Source organism: Anas acuta, chromosome 1 (assembly GCF_963932015.1).
Source record: "Anas acuta chromosome 1, bAnaAcu1.1, whole genome shotgun sequence".
Taxonomy (NCBI): domain Eukaryota; kingdom Metazoa; phylum Chordata; class Aves; order Anseriformes; family Anatidae; genus Anas; species Anas acuta.
The window spans coordinates 25,949,973-25,965,369 of NC_088979.1; the positions used below are offsets into that span (position 1 = coordinate 25,949,973).

The 15,397-nt window shown below is 35.5% G+C and overlaps 1 protein-coding gene across 12 annotated transcripts in view; it reads right to left on the reverse strand.

The window, feature by feature from the left end:
* POSTN (periostin) overlaps window positions 1–15,001 on the reverse strand; it is a 35,209-nt gene extending 20,208 nt beyond the window's left edge. For 6 of the 12 annotated variants that reach the window (XM_068673487.1, XM_068673453.1, XM_068673422.1 and 3 more), the window contains exons 1-9: window positions 14,811–14,999; window positions 13,245–13,343; window positions 7,154–7,218; window positions 5,278–5,435; window positions 4,513–4,677; window positions 3,471–3,617; window positions 1,763–1,904; window positions 790–1,002; window positions 488–622 (exon numbers count right to left, since the gene is read on the reverse strand). In XM_068673487.1, coding sequence (XP_068529588.1) covers window positions 488–622; window positions 790–1,002; window positions 1,763–1,904; window positions 3,471–3,617; window positions 4,513–4,677; window positions 5,278–5,435; window positions 7,154–7,218; window positions 13,245–13,343; window positions 14,811–14,932 — 1,246 coding nt within the window. In that variant the 5' untranslated portion in view covers window positions 14,933–14,999. Of the gene's footprint in view, window positions 1–487; window positions 623–789; window positions 1,003–1,762; window positions 1,905–3,470; window positions 3,618–4,512; window positions 4,678–5,277; window positions 5,436–7,153; window positions 7,219–13,244; window positions 13,344–14,810 lie in introns of all 12 variants that reach the window. The other 6 variants (XM_068673445.1, XM_068673429.1, XM_068673396.1 and 3 more) reach the window with 3 other exon arrangements.
* Window positions 15,002–15,397: the final 396 nt, after the last annotated feature.

Sequence of the window (15,397 nt, forward strand, 5' to 3'; positions counted from 1 at the left end):
TGAGGGAAGAGCAGGCTGTTCATGTGCTCATTCCTGCAGATATGCAGATGTGTTCCAATCATATTTGTATTGCTCTCTCTCTGCTTTAATGTACTAGAAAATACCAGTCTCCTTGTATATTTTTTTTGGAGAATAATCAACTTGTGAATTTATGTAAGTAATGTAAAGATTAAGAGAACTGGCAATTCATTAGTATCTTTCCTTTCCCACAGCCTGCCCATGTGTATTTTGTATCTTATTTTACTGAGAATATCTCTGTCAACAAATGGTACCACTAAAAAAAATCTGTGCAATCTGATGATTGCATTTGTTTTGTCTTTCTACACAGTGTGCATTTTGAAAGGATGAAATAATTCATTCTAATTCTCAATTACTCATTTTCCTTGGGACTTAGAATGAGTACTGGGTCTTATTTGGAAGACTGTCAGAGTAGCATATATTCTTGTTTATTTTGATGCTCAGAGTATACTCTTTTAATGCTACTAACCTGAGAAAGCACCATTCAGAGGTGCCAGAAGAGTGTATTGGCCTTCTGGTCTTAGAGAAGATGCCAGTCCCAGCTGTGCCACCAGGTCTGTAAAAGTAGTCTGCTGAGCACCCCCAAGCTCAATGACCTGCTTGGCTGCAAATAAAGGAACAAAAAGTATTTTAACACACCTTTTATTTCTCTTCCTGATCTGGATTTTTCATGGTTTCATAATCTTATCACTGGCAATACATGTGAGGCAATCCAAGTGAGTTCACAGAAAACATCTTCAGTTTAAGAAGGTTGTCATGGACATTACTAACCGGAATCAGGAATTAGCACTTTATCAATGAGGTGGATAACGCCATTGCTTGTCACAATATCCTTGCGTTTCACCATCTTTACTCCATTCACAGTCAGAGTTTCACCATCACAGCCAATTTCAAGTGTGTTTCCTTCCAAGGTTTCATAGACAGCTCCACCCATTATGGCTTCAGAGCACTGAAGAGTATTTAAAATGTGGAACTTCACAAGAGCTTCAGGGAAAAGAGCAAAAATTTCATACATAGGCGTTTGGATACATATAGTCATATAGTTCATATACAGGTGTTGTGGAACATTAAACAACTGATGTAGTTAATGAAGATTATTAGGTTCTTCAGATGATCTTGTTATTTCCCTGGCATATTCTTTCTTACTAGGTCCTCAGTAGAAGGCACTATATTACAGTACTAATGCAAGGAAGTCAACAAAAATATTGCTTTAGTAACATCAGGGTGTTAAGTACTGAAAAGTACTCATTCTAAGCAGAATTAACTTGGATAGAGGTTCATGATTTAAATATTTACTGATCAGAAGAAAGATGGATGACTGGAAGCAGGAGTGGTCTGCATTTTTGTTTAAAATGAGATAATCTCAGACTCATTTGCAGTAAAGAAACCTTCAGTTTCTGAATTGTCCATATGAAAAAGTTACTCATGAGAAAGCTACGAATGAACCCCCAAATTCAGATAGCTTTTCATTTCTAGAGGCAGGAATCTCTAATAGAACATTAGAGCTGAACATCACAGTTCAGCTAGAGACATTAGAGTGCCTGTATGTTTATAGTTTCCTTTAAAATGTTCTGGAAAGTAAATTTTCAGTTAATTTGTATCATTATAACTGACAGAGTCAGAAGAAATAACTCCTCCTCCTGTAAAAGTACAGGTGCTGAATTTCAGGACTACAAGGATAATGTGGTTTCTACATCCTGATTTACTAACCTGTATTCTTCTTCTGCAAGAAAAGTTTACATACCTTCAGAGGCCACCTTGTCACCCATGATCCTTTCTAAGATTCCCCTTGGAAGACTCTCAAAAGCTTCATTAGTAGGAGCAAAGAGTGTGTAATGACCAGGCCTTCCAAGAATATCCAAGACATCTGATGTGATTGCAGCAGCCTAAAACATAAACATTTGTTATATATGCTGGTTATTTAAAGCATTAGCTTAGCCATGTAGACACAGGAAAAAAAATGGACAAAAAGCTCACACTTTTTATTCCCTAATTTAGAATTCTGACGTAGTCAAATCTTGCTCTTAAAGAGTAATATTGAGTTTATACTGAAAATTACAGATTTATTCATGAGAGCTCACAGGCAGCATTTAGCATAAAGCTTCTCATGTGTTTTCACTTAGTATCTAGAGTTCTTTACTGTGACAATGAGATCAGTGTTATAGAAAGATGTGTTAAAAATGAAATGATGAACATGAATAAAAAAATAATTCTGTGAGAAAAGATGTACCTTGATATGATGAGTTCACTCCTTAAATTAGCACACACTAATCAATAAATTCTGATAGAACTGACAACAGGGCACAAATTATTATTTCCTAAATTTTTAAATGAAAAATGTGAACATGTAGGTTTTGACACATTAGATTAATGCAATGCTCTATCAACAAAATTAACTTCTACCTGGAATAATAAAAAATGTGTTACAGTTGGAATAATAGGAAATAATAATACCTGAATAATAAACCTGGAATAGTAAAAAAAAATGTGTTAGTTTTTTTTTTTTTTTTTTTTTTTTTCCAAGCAGAGTTAGACAGATACGTAAGTAAGTAAAAAGTAACAGGTAAAATGTCATCTAGGATTAGGTGAAATGGTCTTGCTTAGAGTTCATGGAAGTTAAACACAAATAGAACACGTAGAAGAAAGAATGCAGAAGAAAATATAGAAAATGTAGGGAAAAAAAGTTTCTTTTTTTTCACCTGAAGAGTAGAAAAGACTTGCTTTAGCCCCAGTTTTTTTAAAGGATTTAAATGTATATGGTTGCCTGAAAGTGCAATGGACTGGGTTTAGAGAATTCAGGCTGTCTTTTCCACCTTTATGCCTCTGCATTTGAAATAGTTTTGTATTTTAAGAGGAGATGGAGAAGGGAAGAGAACAAAAGCTATTTGCAGAACTATAACATATTTTGTCAAATGTGCAGTGTGAAATCCTATTATGCTAAGAAGACACATCTTCTGGAAGAAGAATAAATTAGACAGAATAAATTGGACAGAAAGTAAGCTGGTTCTCTCCTGCTAGAAAAATTCATGTTTTCCATGGTGTTCTGAAACTTGCTATGAGCAGATTCTGGAAAAAAATATATTTTACCACTTTCTGTCATGCATTTTGAAATTGTTCTTATTTATCTAGCACCAGACACTGCAACTTATGCTCATACGTTGCATTACCTCACTACTTGAAGAAAGGGCACAATTTTTAGGTACAGTGACATGATTTGTCCTATTGATGAGGTACAAGATCCACAAGAGAACACAAGAGGACTCCTTACATAAAATGCACTTTCTCTTTAAATAGCTAGCTTTGCAGTATTAGTAGGAATCCTTTATTTGATTTATTTCTCTTTCTCTGTTATTGAATACTCTTCTTACTTCCAGGCCTCATACACAAATAGAAAAAAAAAAAAAAGAAGAAACTACAAGACCAGAAAGGTGTTTCTATTTTTGTCTACTTACTCTGAGAGATGAAAGATCATCCTCTACTTCAATGAAATCTTGAATGGTATTTCCAACCGGAGTCAGGACACGGTCAATGACATGAACAACACCATTGGTAGCAATCTGGTTGCCATGGATGACCCTGGCACAGTTAACGGTAACAACCTATGTTTGACAAATAAAGCAGTAGACGATTAAACATTCACTTGATCATACACTTGGAATCAGATTCTTACAGACTGGCCATACATGTATTGTACATAATGTGTTCACTGATGTTCTTTCTGGTTTTATTTTAAATATCAAGTAAAACCTTGCAGGTTTTAAGCGGCTGACTGAACTCTTCTGGAAAGCACTGGATAGCAGCAGATTAGTGCAGGGTACATTGATTTCATGTTTTATTTGTCATTGCAATCCTTATTCTTCAGACTTGCTTTCCATATCTGGTTAATATGATGATCGTATTGGTTTTTACTGATGTAAATTGTAGGCTAGCATAAACATTTCCATGCATTTTAAGAAAAGACAGGTAACATGACTGGGAGATTTTCAACATTTATAAAAATAAAATTATTTCTGGAAAGTAATGGATACCTGTATCATTGCAACCTTAAATGCTTCTACCATGCACTCCAATTCAAATAAAAGATCTGATATAATTAAAGGCCTGATTTAATGTTATTTTGTAAATAGATAAAGAGCACTATCAAATTTTGCTTTCAGATCTACGATGATGATGTATTTTCAATATGAAAGGCTTTGTCTTCTATGGAGCAAGTTCATTCTCATTTGAACTTTGATTTTTAAACAGCAAACAGCATATATTTGTTAGTTCTTTCTTGGCGATTAGCCTGCACAGCAAACTGATTTTTTTTGAGACCATTTAACTATTTTGTCGGTGACAACTGACTTGCTAGATGTTAATCTTTCCAAAACCAATATCCTTAGCTATAGAAGAAAATAAAGGAACAAACAATGGCTAAAATTGAATTATTATATTATAGAAAAAAATATAGAAAAAATATAGAATATATAGAAAAACTCATGTAAATAGACTTACCCCATTAGGATAATGGTTAATAAGCAATTTCTGGCCATTATACATGGACACCAATGTCATGCCATTCTTAAGATCTTTTGTCAACATGCGCTTGTTTATCATATGGTGGTGGAGAGCATTATATAATTCAATATTTACATTGTCAACCAAATTCCTGTGAATTTCCTGAAGAAGAAAGGATTTTAATTAACTGGATTTTTCAAGAACATTCTTCCACTCAGGAAGATGTACATATTGCTTTACCTTAACGTATGCTTTCAATGTAGTTGACACATAATTCCTATATAACTTCAATACCTACCAATCTTGCTCTGTTTAGATAATGCTTTGGTCTGACTTGCTCACAAATGGAAGACAAGAGGTCTCATCACAGAGAAGTAATTGAAAGTGTTTTGGCTCAATGTTTATTTTAACTAATAGCATTACTATAAAGGAGGACACTGTCAAAACATGAATGTACTCTATATTATGTAATTGCTGGAATTCCTGTTGTTTTCCTCAAAACTATGCTAAAACTAACAAGATTTAAATTTGACATGCAAGTGCTTAAACAAGAAATGCTTACTGTTGCTTAGTATTACTGAAAATAAACTCAGATGTTCTAGCTACAGTAATGCACGTTATATGTACATTTCTGTATTGTAACTATTGCCCATTTATATCTAAAATTTCATTATAATTTCCAGACTAGTTTATTGCATCCGAAACATTCCCTGAAATAAACATATACTTAAAACACATGCTCAAACACACACACACACTTACTGAACTTAATTGCTCCCATGCTTCATTGCTTGGTGCAAAGAAAGTGAATGAACCTCGTCCCTCAATCTCTTCTCTCAGTTTTGACATGTCAGAATATTGCTGAGTGGAGGTAGCTCCCACAATACCAAGTGTACCATATACATGATCAATAGGAGCAACTAAAACAGACATTAGACAAAAATACTGTAAGTTCTTCAGTCAGTTTCTCATGATCAAATCTAATTTATTTTGTTTAGACAATGGTATTGGCTTTATGAAACTATTTAAATCAATATTAAAACAATATGCTTGTATTAAAATTCCATTATCAATGTAATCCAAATCCATCCAAACACATCTGCTTGTTATTTATTTTCTGGTTTGCTTAATGAGATGAAGAATTAGATCAAACAAAACCAAATATTGTTATATTTTCTTTAGAAAAATGTCTTGTTTGTGCCAAGCTTAACCTGATGTGGAAACCTATCCATTTGGGACCCTTGAGAAAGGACATGAGTCACTTCTATCTACAGCCACAAAAATTGCAATGGAGTGGGCATGGTGAAACAGAATTCTATTTGTGAGGCCGCCTCCAGTGTTTGGCTTGCACAGACATTGATTCAGCCAGAAGGTAATAAGACTATAGACTCACAGTTAAAGCACTGCCACATGAGAATAGGATGCATATGTCCTAATTCTATGCATCTACAAGTCAGCAATTGATGTGTGAGCTAGTTGTCCTTGGCTGTTTTTACAGTTGCAGAGAGGAACAGGCAACTTTAGAGTATGACTAACCTCTTTCCAATGTAAACATCTGAAGTGACATGAATTCTGCTAAACAAGATGAACTCTGTCTTAGATGGCCTTACTTTACTATAGAATATAAAAAGAGCAGCTCAGATATAGAGTTCTAAAGCATGCCATTTCAAATTATTCTTTCCTGTTGCAATTAACTTTATTTATGCAAATAGATCACCAAAACCAGGAGAATTAAGATTTCCTGTCTTCATTTTAACCCCTTCTTAGTTTATTTAAAGTCTGTAACACACTTTTAGTTAATAAGATTCAAGTCTTCTCAGGCAAAGAAATAAACAGAACTTAGATAAGCCACATTTCATGTCCTAGATTTTTGACGTCACTGGTATACTTTAGGTTACTCTGGAGTGGGAGGGGAATAGGAATAAAAATTCACCTTCAGTAGGTTTGGGAACTGAGAAGTCTACCACTTCTTTCCAACCCAGCAGCTAGAAGCAGCCTGAGAATTCAACTTAAACTGCATGACCTCATTCAATGGAGGCTCATTTTTAACTGTATTGACAGTATGCAAATGAACCTTTCTATTCTCAGGCAGTCTTACAGAACCATAGAATCATTAATGTTGGAAAAGACCTCCAAGGTCATCTGGTCCAACCATCCTCTTACCACCAGTCGCTCAATAAACCATGTCCCCAAGCACCACATCCAACCTTACCTTGAACACCCCCAGGGACGGTGATACCACCACCTCCCTGGGCAACCAATTCCAATGCCTGATTACTCTCTCTGAGGAGAAATGTCTCCTTGTTTCCAACCTGAACCTCCCCTGAAGCAACTTGAGGCCATTCCCTCTTGTCCTATCACTAGCTACCTGCGAGAAGAGGCCAACCCCCAGTTCGTCCCACCTTCCTTTCAGGTAGTTGCAGAGAGCAATGAAGTCTCCCCTGAGCCTTCTCTTCTCCAGACTAAACAACCCCAGTTTCCTAATCGGTCTTGTGCTCTGGGCCCTTCACCAGCTTTGTAGCCCTTCTCTGGATATGTTCCAGGGCCTCGATGTCCTTCTTGTACTGAGGGGCCCAAAGTCTCCTCTGTTGTAATGCTTCTCATATACTGATTCATCCACATGCAAATAAGCCTGTACCTGCAGGACATCCTCTCATACCATCCATCTTCATATATCCAGGACAGCACTCATATAAGACAGTTCTGTGGAATATAAATGAAAAACATAATTAAGTAACATACAGGACAACTGTACACAAATTTCAGCTCATAGCCTTGTCTTTTTTTTTTTTTTTTTTTTATTATTAATTTTGCACAGCTAAGTATACATTCTTCTGACATTTGTGGCCTTTTTATCATTTGACCTATTCTGTATACATTACAACTTAGTTGTTTTAGTAAATGCAGAGCTTTTGAATTTGCAATATGATTGCAGTCATTAAGTTTAAGTGATAGGAGGGAACATGGGAGGGAATGTCGATATCATGCAGAGTTATGAAAAGATCATGTAAATAAAATAGCAGCTGAAGAAAATCTATTTGAAGGGTCTATTTTGAAAAGATTAAATGGGACTGAGGAAAGACAAACAAAAAAAGGTAGCAGGGACAGTGAGAGGAACTGTTATAAGCTGGGTTGTAAAAGGAAATAAAAAAAATAAACTGAAAATAAATTTAAATGACAAAACTATATGAGGTAATCTGCATTCTGGATATAGGAACTTAAAGGGTACTGAAGAAGAAGGTTCTGTGGATTGTATGGTGAAAGAAAGTGGGATGGCAGAGCCCCAGTGTATCAAAGACTTTGAAGAAGCTCAGGAATGAGGGAGAGAACTAATTAAGAATAGATATAAAGCAGGTCATAGAAAATAAAATGACTAAAGACAGAATGGCTGGACTTGAGGGAAAGTTCCCTGGTAAATATATTAAGGATGAAAACCAGATTGTAACAAACCAAGAACAGGGTTAAAAGAGCATGCCATCACAGTATACATAAAATTTATCAATAGAACAGACTAAGTGTTATATAATGATATCAATCAAATATACCCATTTTTGAGCATGTATAAGCTATACAGAGCAGCAAATCAGGGCTAACTGATAATTCTGTATTTTAACATTTAAATTAGCTCTGAAGTCAATAGGATATAATGTCTTCTCAATTAATATAACAGAAACAAAAGCTCTACCATAGCTTTGCTTGACAATTCTCTCATAAGAAAGTGCAAACACTGAAATTCACAGAGTTATCGCTGAGTTGATTTTGGCCCTTACAGGCAGGGAATATCAACAAATAATATCAGGTCTAAATTATATAGACCTTATCAAGGTCTAAAGCATATTTTAAACTTGCTGACTTTACATTTCAGATATTTCTTTTCAAACTATGGTACTGGGAATGACAAGGAAAATTTGCCATCATAGTTTTACATTAAAGTATTATTTTTATATCTGTGGCTGATGTTGGCAGTGTTAAAAGAGTTCTCAACAGTAATTCCTTGAAGACTTTTGCTGAGTCTTTACTACTGCATTCCAATTTTTAAATTGATGACTCTTCAGTGGGAGTTGAATAAGCTTCTCTCATTTTTCATAAGCTAAAGTTGACAAACATTAACCACAAACTCATTAAACTGAACAGCTTACTCAAATGAAAAGTTGGACTTAAGAACTTCACTATCTAAACTACTAGAAGAGATTTAAAAAATGAATGTAGACTCGAAGATCAATAGCATTACAGAGCATTATTTTAAAAGTCAAGTTTGGAATTCCATAATTTACTGTAGTTTGATAGAGCTGTTAAAGAATAAATATTAGAAAACAACAACAACCAAACAAACCCTATCATTTCTATTCTGTCATAAACACATATGTACATGACATTTTCACATTTCTGGCATGTTCATCTGTTTAGCAGACAAGCCATATATTGAAAGTATTTCTACAGTTCTTAGTTTGTTTCTTTCTGTAGGGCAATTCACTGAATGACTATTTCCTAGGAATACAAGATGAAGAGAGTTTAAGCTACAGATTTACTAATTAACAAGGAAATTAACCTTATACCCTTCCTCCTAGTTGCATCCTTGTCAGAAGCTAATAAAACAAGTCACCTGACTTCTGCAACAGGAGTCAGAATGTTTGTCCAACTATGTGAATTGCTTTGTCATGAGAAAATTGTTCTTTTCCACTGAATAGAAAATTCTCTACCCCACCCTCTGAGTAGCTATAAGAGACAGCAGTCTTCATTAGCTTTTGGAGAAGCAAAAGAAGTTGAGTTGCAAGTATAGCATAAGATATGGAAAGTTTTTTCCTCTTAACATACCCAACAATTAATGAAGAGCAGAAAATTGGCTGAAGAACATGATTAAGAAAGATGTTTCTTGACTCAAGCATTACAAGATCAGTGCCTTATTTACCATGTAGCTTGTTATGTACAACCAAGGCTTTTTTCAGTCATCAAGGGTTACTGTAAATTCCTACTAATCATTATTGATATTCCCTTATGGCTGACAGCAATTAGAGATGATTCTGTGAAAGCTGATGTATCAGATGTGCTCAAAATGTAGTGAGGAAGACAGAATGGAAGAAGAGGGGTCCATAGAGAGAATTCCAAGATAACTTCAGAACAAGATATAACTTGATGCAAGATGCATTTCCTCAGCATCACTCATATACACAGTACACGTGAGAAGTGCCATCTCACACTGTAAGTCATCCTCATCTGTATCACCCTACTAGCTCAGTATAAGATGGTGTCCATCTTGCTCTTGTTGCTTTTGTATTTTTTACTACCCTCCTGTTCCTAACGCATCCAAGGGAATATATTCCAAAGGAACAGAAGATAGAGATAGACTATTTTATGTCCTTGTTATTCTTGGTTAACAGAGCAGTTTTCAGCTTATTCAGATGAGTTCTGTGACTCATCCCTTTCTACTCCTTGCTGGCATGGAGATAAAATACTGTATAAAAACAGTGGAAAGCTTTCTGGTCCAACAGACTTTGTTTTTAGCAAATCTTTAAGTTGTATCCCTATTAGAAATTTACAGCAGTTGACAGGAAATGTAAATGTAAAAAGCTTTCTTAAATAAACATTTTATAGATCATATATACATTCATGAATGGCTTGTTAACATAGAGATATCAGAGATATTGACTTGAGAAGAGCCATTGTCCTTTGGATTACTGTTCTTACTAAAGTAACACCTTTAGTCAAATCTCCATCTATGCTTTGAGAACATAATATAAAAATCCAATTAAGAGCTAAGACTAAATTATAACAGATGTCCTATTACAGCCACACACACACAAAATAAAAAGGCCAGTTCTACCTATGACTCTATTTAGTTTCATACATACTGTTTTCCCCTTCTAGACTTCCTCTCTGAGTACTTACAATGGTAGGAGTGTTAAAAGAGGATGGAGATACTGCTTCTCACTGTCTGCCATTGGTTGGCTGCAGAAGGTTTCCTGCTTAGTGCCTTATGCTAGCTCTGTCAACTGTTTTTCAGTTTATGTTACTCTAAATTCTTGTCAGAGAATAGAACAGAGTCATATGAGTTCAAACTGTCTATTTCTTCAAATTACTTCTCCTTACACTTTAAGCTATCTCTCACTACACAAATCATTTTACTTCTGGAGCTTAGTAAAGTAATGAGTTCCTTCTCAGATTTGTGCTGAGAGCAAACTTTTGCTCCTGGAAAGACACAACATCTATCTAGGAATAAAACCACAGGAGTAAGTTGGTTTCCAAAGCTGACTTTGAGAATATCCAAATTTCAGTCTAAGTCATTTTCAGGAAATATCCTTCTTCCTAATGTGTCTGTAGTGGAATAGTATGTAATGCCAAACAAATCAGTGGTATGGCAGACTTTTCTCAAAAGGTGAAATATTTTGGATGACTTGCAGCATGTCCACTGAGGAAGAAAGGAAGTCGGTATTATAATGCCACCTGGAGGAGAAGATTCTGATAAAGACTATAAACCTATGGGTACTGGAGGAACTGAAGGCAGAGATGGGGCAAATGACCACACACAGTCTAGATTGACTGGAAATTGTTCATTGTTATAATTTTTAATTACCCAAACTTTCTGGATAATTTGTATGAAAAATTGATTCTACCCTGTCTGGAATAGCTAAGAAAAACAAAGCTAAATTCAAAATAGGAGAGACTGGTCAGGATTCTAGACAGTACATCATATTTCAGAGGAAATTCTGAGGATTTAAAATAAGCAGATTGCTTCCCTTCAAAGGAAGTTTGTTGTGATTTGTGCTACTACCACTCTAGCTTAATGCTGTTACTTTCTTTCATATCCTTAAGGAAAAAAGTAATTAGCAATCCAATAAAGTTTACAATAGCAGAAAACTTAGAGTGATAGCTTGTTCCATGAAAATCATATTTTCTTTAGTTCAGGTAGGGCCATGGTATCATACTTCATGTCTAGACTTCAAAGCTGTGTCACTACTTGAAAGGCAAGACTGTGGTGGAATTTATGCCTCATTGTATTGTAAATGAAATTAAATTCCATTAACCCATGTTACACTGGCAGAGAAATAAACACATTTTCTCAGAAAGACAATGGGAGAAAACTTCCTCCTCCAACATCTTTCTTCAGTCGTTTCCCTAAGGGTCCTTTCCAATACTGTGTTATGACCTGTAGTGTCTTTCGGGAATCTCAAAAATGCAAAGCCTCTGACACCCAACAGGAGTACTAGAAATCACAGTATAAGTCTATTTCAGGTCTTTGCCTGACTACTGTCTACAAATTCCAGTCTGATTTGAACAGTGAAAAAATCACTGTATATGGAGGTATTTCGCCCACATGGACAATCATGGAGTTGTAATCAGTTTTACATTAAAACGTATAGGGATCATGCTTAAGAAGAACTGTGAATAAGATTATTTTATAAAGGGAGCCATCGTTGGCTTATGTGATCAATACTGTTAATCATTATTTTTCTTCTATACTAACCTCCTTTAAGGAATCCTTTGGCCTGGAAACAAAGAATCTTTCTTTCACTTTTCATTAACATCTGAAACAGTGATTGAGGTTATTTAGGTACATTTTAAACACCTATCTTACTTTTAAAGGAGTTAAGTTCCTCATGCATGTAATATGCACCTTGTATCAATGTAACTTAATATCTATTTCTTAGGGCACATAATCTCTGAGTGACTAATAAAATTGTGTACTTGAACATTACACAGATATGTGGAAGATTCTTTACGGGCTTTCAATATGAGACTCCTGATATCACACAGTTGCAAATGAAGCCTAGACTCCCTGTTCTCTTGAGCTGTTCTGAAAATGTCATCCCAAACCTATCTGGATCCTGTAAGAGAACAATGGCAAAGCAGAAACAATAACTTCCTTTGACAACTGCTGGGAAAGTTATCCAAGTGATTGTGTAACAGCAAGAGAAAATGTGTTACACTGGAAAAACATTAGTTTAATGCATTGGGTAAACAGTGTCAGTTGCTGTTAAATTAACTACATTTTAAACACGACAAATGGGGCAGACCAAGTTCTGGATTGGAGTTTTTGTGTGTGTTCTTACCCTGAAACCATTCTGTGGTAGATGCAGAGGTAGCGACCAATACTACTGACTTTTTTTTCCACATGAAAAGGCAATGGTTTGCATTATCAGAAAAACTAAAAAATGAAATTTATATACAGATTCCAAAAGAATGTCAAACCCACCCAGACTTATTTTGTGTCCTCAAGTATATATATATATACACACACATATATATATGCATATATATATATTTTTTAATTTTTTTTCCTTTGTGGAAAGATGTGGTCTAAGCACTCATCTCTGCTGGATAGTGTTGTGTTCTTTCCACAACTGGCTTCTTAGATCCCCCTGCATTTTTTGGTAGGACACTTAACCTCTCCTCATGTTTAAAAGAGAGATACAAAAACTTAACTCAAATAACTATTCCTTAAACTAATGATTTGAAGCCCATTCAATTTAAAAAGTGCTACATACCATGCTGTCATTTTCATGCCTTTTGTGATTATTTTTGGCAGCAATCATTGAATCAGTTACTTGAGTGGTTTTAGAGGTGGTTTTAGGGAAAGGGATGCTGTAACACTGTAAAATTATGAAGTTCATTATTCCTGCCTCTGCTTCTGAAACAAGGATTTTGTTTCAAGATTTTCACTGAGAAAATAAGAACTTTCTAATAGTACATTATCCCATTTCAATAAATGTTTAGAAACAGCAGATACTTACGCTTTCTTTCCACAGATGGCTCCCTGGTACCAGTTTCTGCAGGTGCTGAAGTATTTCTTTTTGGTTCCCATAACTTGCTGAAGGGCACAGACATTTGGGCTATGGGTGGGAGTGAGAAACATTTTAAAAAGGAATTTTTGTTCATATTTGGGAAAGCGTTATATAAAATAGCAGCAAACACAGTTCCTACCGAGCAAGAGTAAGAAACCAACATCTGGGTTCAGTTGCCAGGGCAGGTGTGCATTGAAGCAACTACAGTGCAAGCTCCTGGGACTACCCAGCTGTGTTCCTTGGCAAGCCCACCCTCCTGGTAGGGACAGATGATCCCCCTCTGCTCTGTCCTGACCCTCTGTCTCAATATGCCTTGCATTTCTTCCTTCCTCCTGGGAAGTGAATTAATTACAAGCCACTAGGGACTGAGCTGTGAATACCATCAAGCTCTTTTTATTAAAGTTTTTTTTTTTCTTGCACACATCTGTGCAGCTGAAAGTCATGGGGAGATGGTGAAGAGAAGTGACTGGTTCTTTATGTAAAAGGGAACCCTGTCTTCTGTAAATCAATCAACTATTTTGATTACAAACCTTTTGGAGTACCGCAAGCACCTAAGTAAACATTCTGGGAATTACTGGGGACCAAAGGGTAATTGGCATGTAAATAAAAGGAGTCACAGATTTCAAACAGAAAACTTTTTCTTAGCATGGTAGTGTAGAGGAATTTCTTAAGAGCAAATTCCATGGAGCAAAGGTGTTTTGTCACTAATTCATATACTTTTACAGTACAGAAGTTCATCAGTTCAAAAGTTAGAACACATGCTTTACAACAATGGGAAGCCAGACAACTCTTTCTGTTCAAAACACACACACACACACACAGAGGGAGAGAGAGAGAGAGAGAGAGTTCAATAAGAAGGACAGGATGGTGAACAATTCTTTTCACAGAATGTTTTTTTACTTAAAAGACTGAAAGAAAATACGTTTAGACACATGCGTTTCTCTGACACCAGCTGTTCAAATTAGTTCCATGTCTCTGAGCAGACTGGCTTGTAAGCATTGTCTTCTGGACACCCTGCTGAGCAGCTTGCTGCATTACTCTAGCAGGAGCAGAAGTTTTACAAAGGACTCCTAGTGTATTTTCCCGTGTCAGAAAGCAGAGCTCATGATTTTCATTAGGATAGAATAAAGAGAGTAAATGTTGTGGAATAGGTATTAATTCTATCCAAATATTTTAAAATGTATATTAAACACACCCCATATCCCATTATATTAATTATGAACTGCAATTGACTTAAATTATTCTAAAATGTATGTGTTTTATTCATCAGGAAGTGGGGATTTCATTTTTTTACAGGTTTTAATAAGTTTAACATTAATTTGACTCCTTTTGAAACTCCCCAAGAAACTTAATTCAGGAGCAGTTCTTATAAAATTAATTCAGAAAGAAAGTTATTCTTGAATGATATTAAGAATTTATAGTGAAAGAAAAAACACATTTAATATAATGTGAGAAGATAGAGAATAACTGTTAAGAAACCCACATTTAAAATGCAAATGAACAAAATGCACTTACCCTTGGTCGCGTGCCCTTATTCGACTATGAGTTAAAATCTTGTCATAGTGAGCAGATGCAGATGCTTGTTCAAAAGAAGTCAAGAAAATAGTAGAAAAGGTGAGTAAGAAAAAGATCTTCATCTTTAGTCCTCTGTTGCTTCTGACAAGTCTAGAAGAGAGAACTGGCAAAGGGTCTGGAGAGCTGACAATTTATATACATGCTGGAAGGTGGTGGGAGGGAACTACAGGATCAACCTGAAACTTTGTACCACCCTCCTTAGAGCAGCTGCTTTGGCTGCCAGCTTTAGTAATCTAAATTAATACCATACATTAGCAGCATAAACTGTTCTTTTTTTATCCCTGATTGACTAATTTCTTCCTCATTACAGAAGGCTTAGCATTTTATTCTGCTGACACAACAGCAGAAAAAGTTTGGGAAGTTTAGACTTTGACTTATGATTTGGTATTTTTAGCATTGAAGCATCCAGAAGTCAGGATCACTATGTGTGGCTTTGTTCAAACCCAGAGGAAGTTTCTTGCCATAAGAACTGCTTTGCTTTCCTTTGTTTTCCATGTCCTCATAGTTATCAACTCTGAATTGTTTAA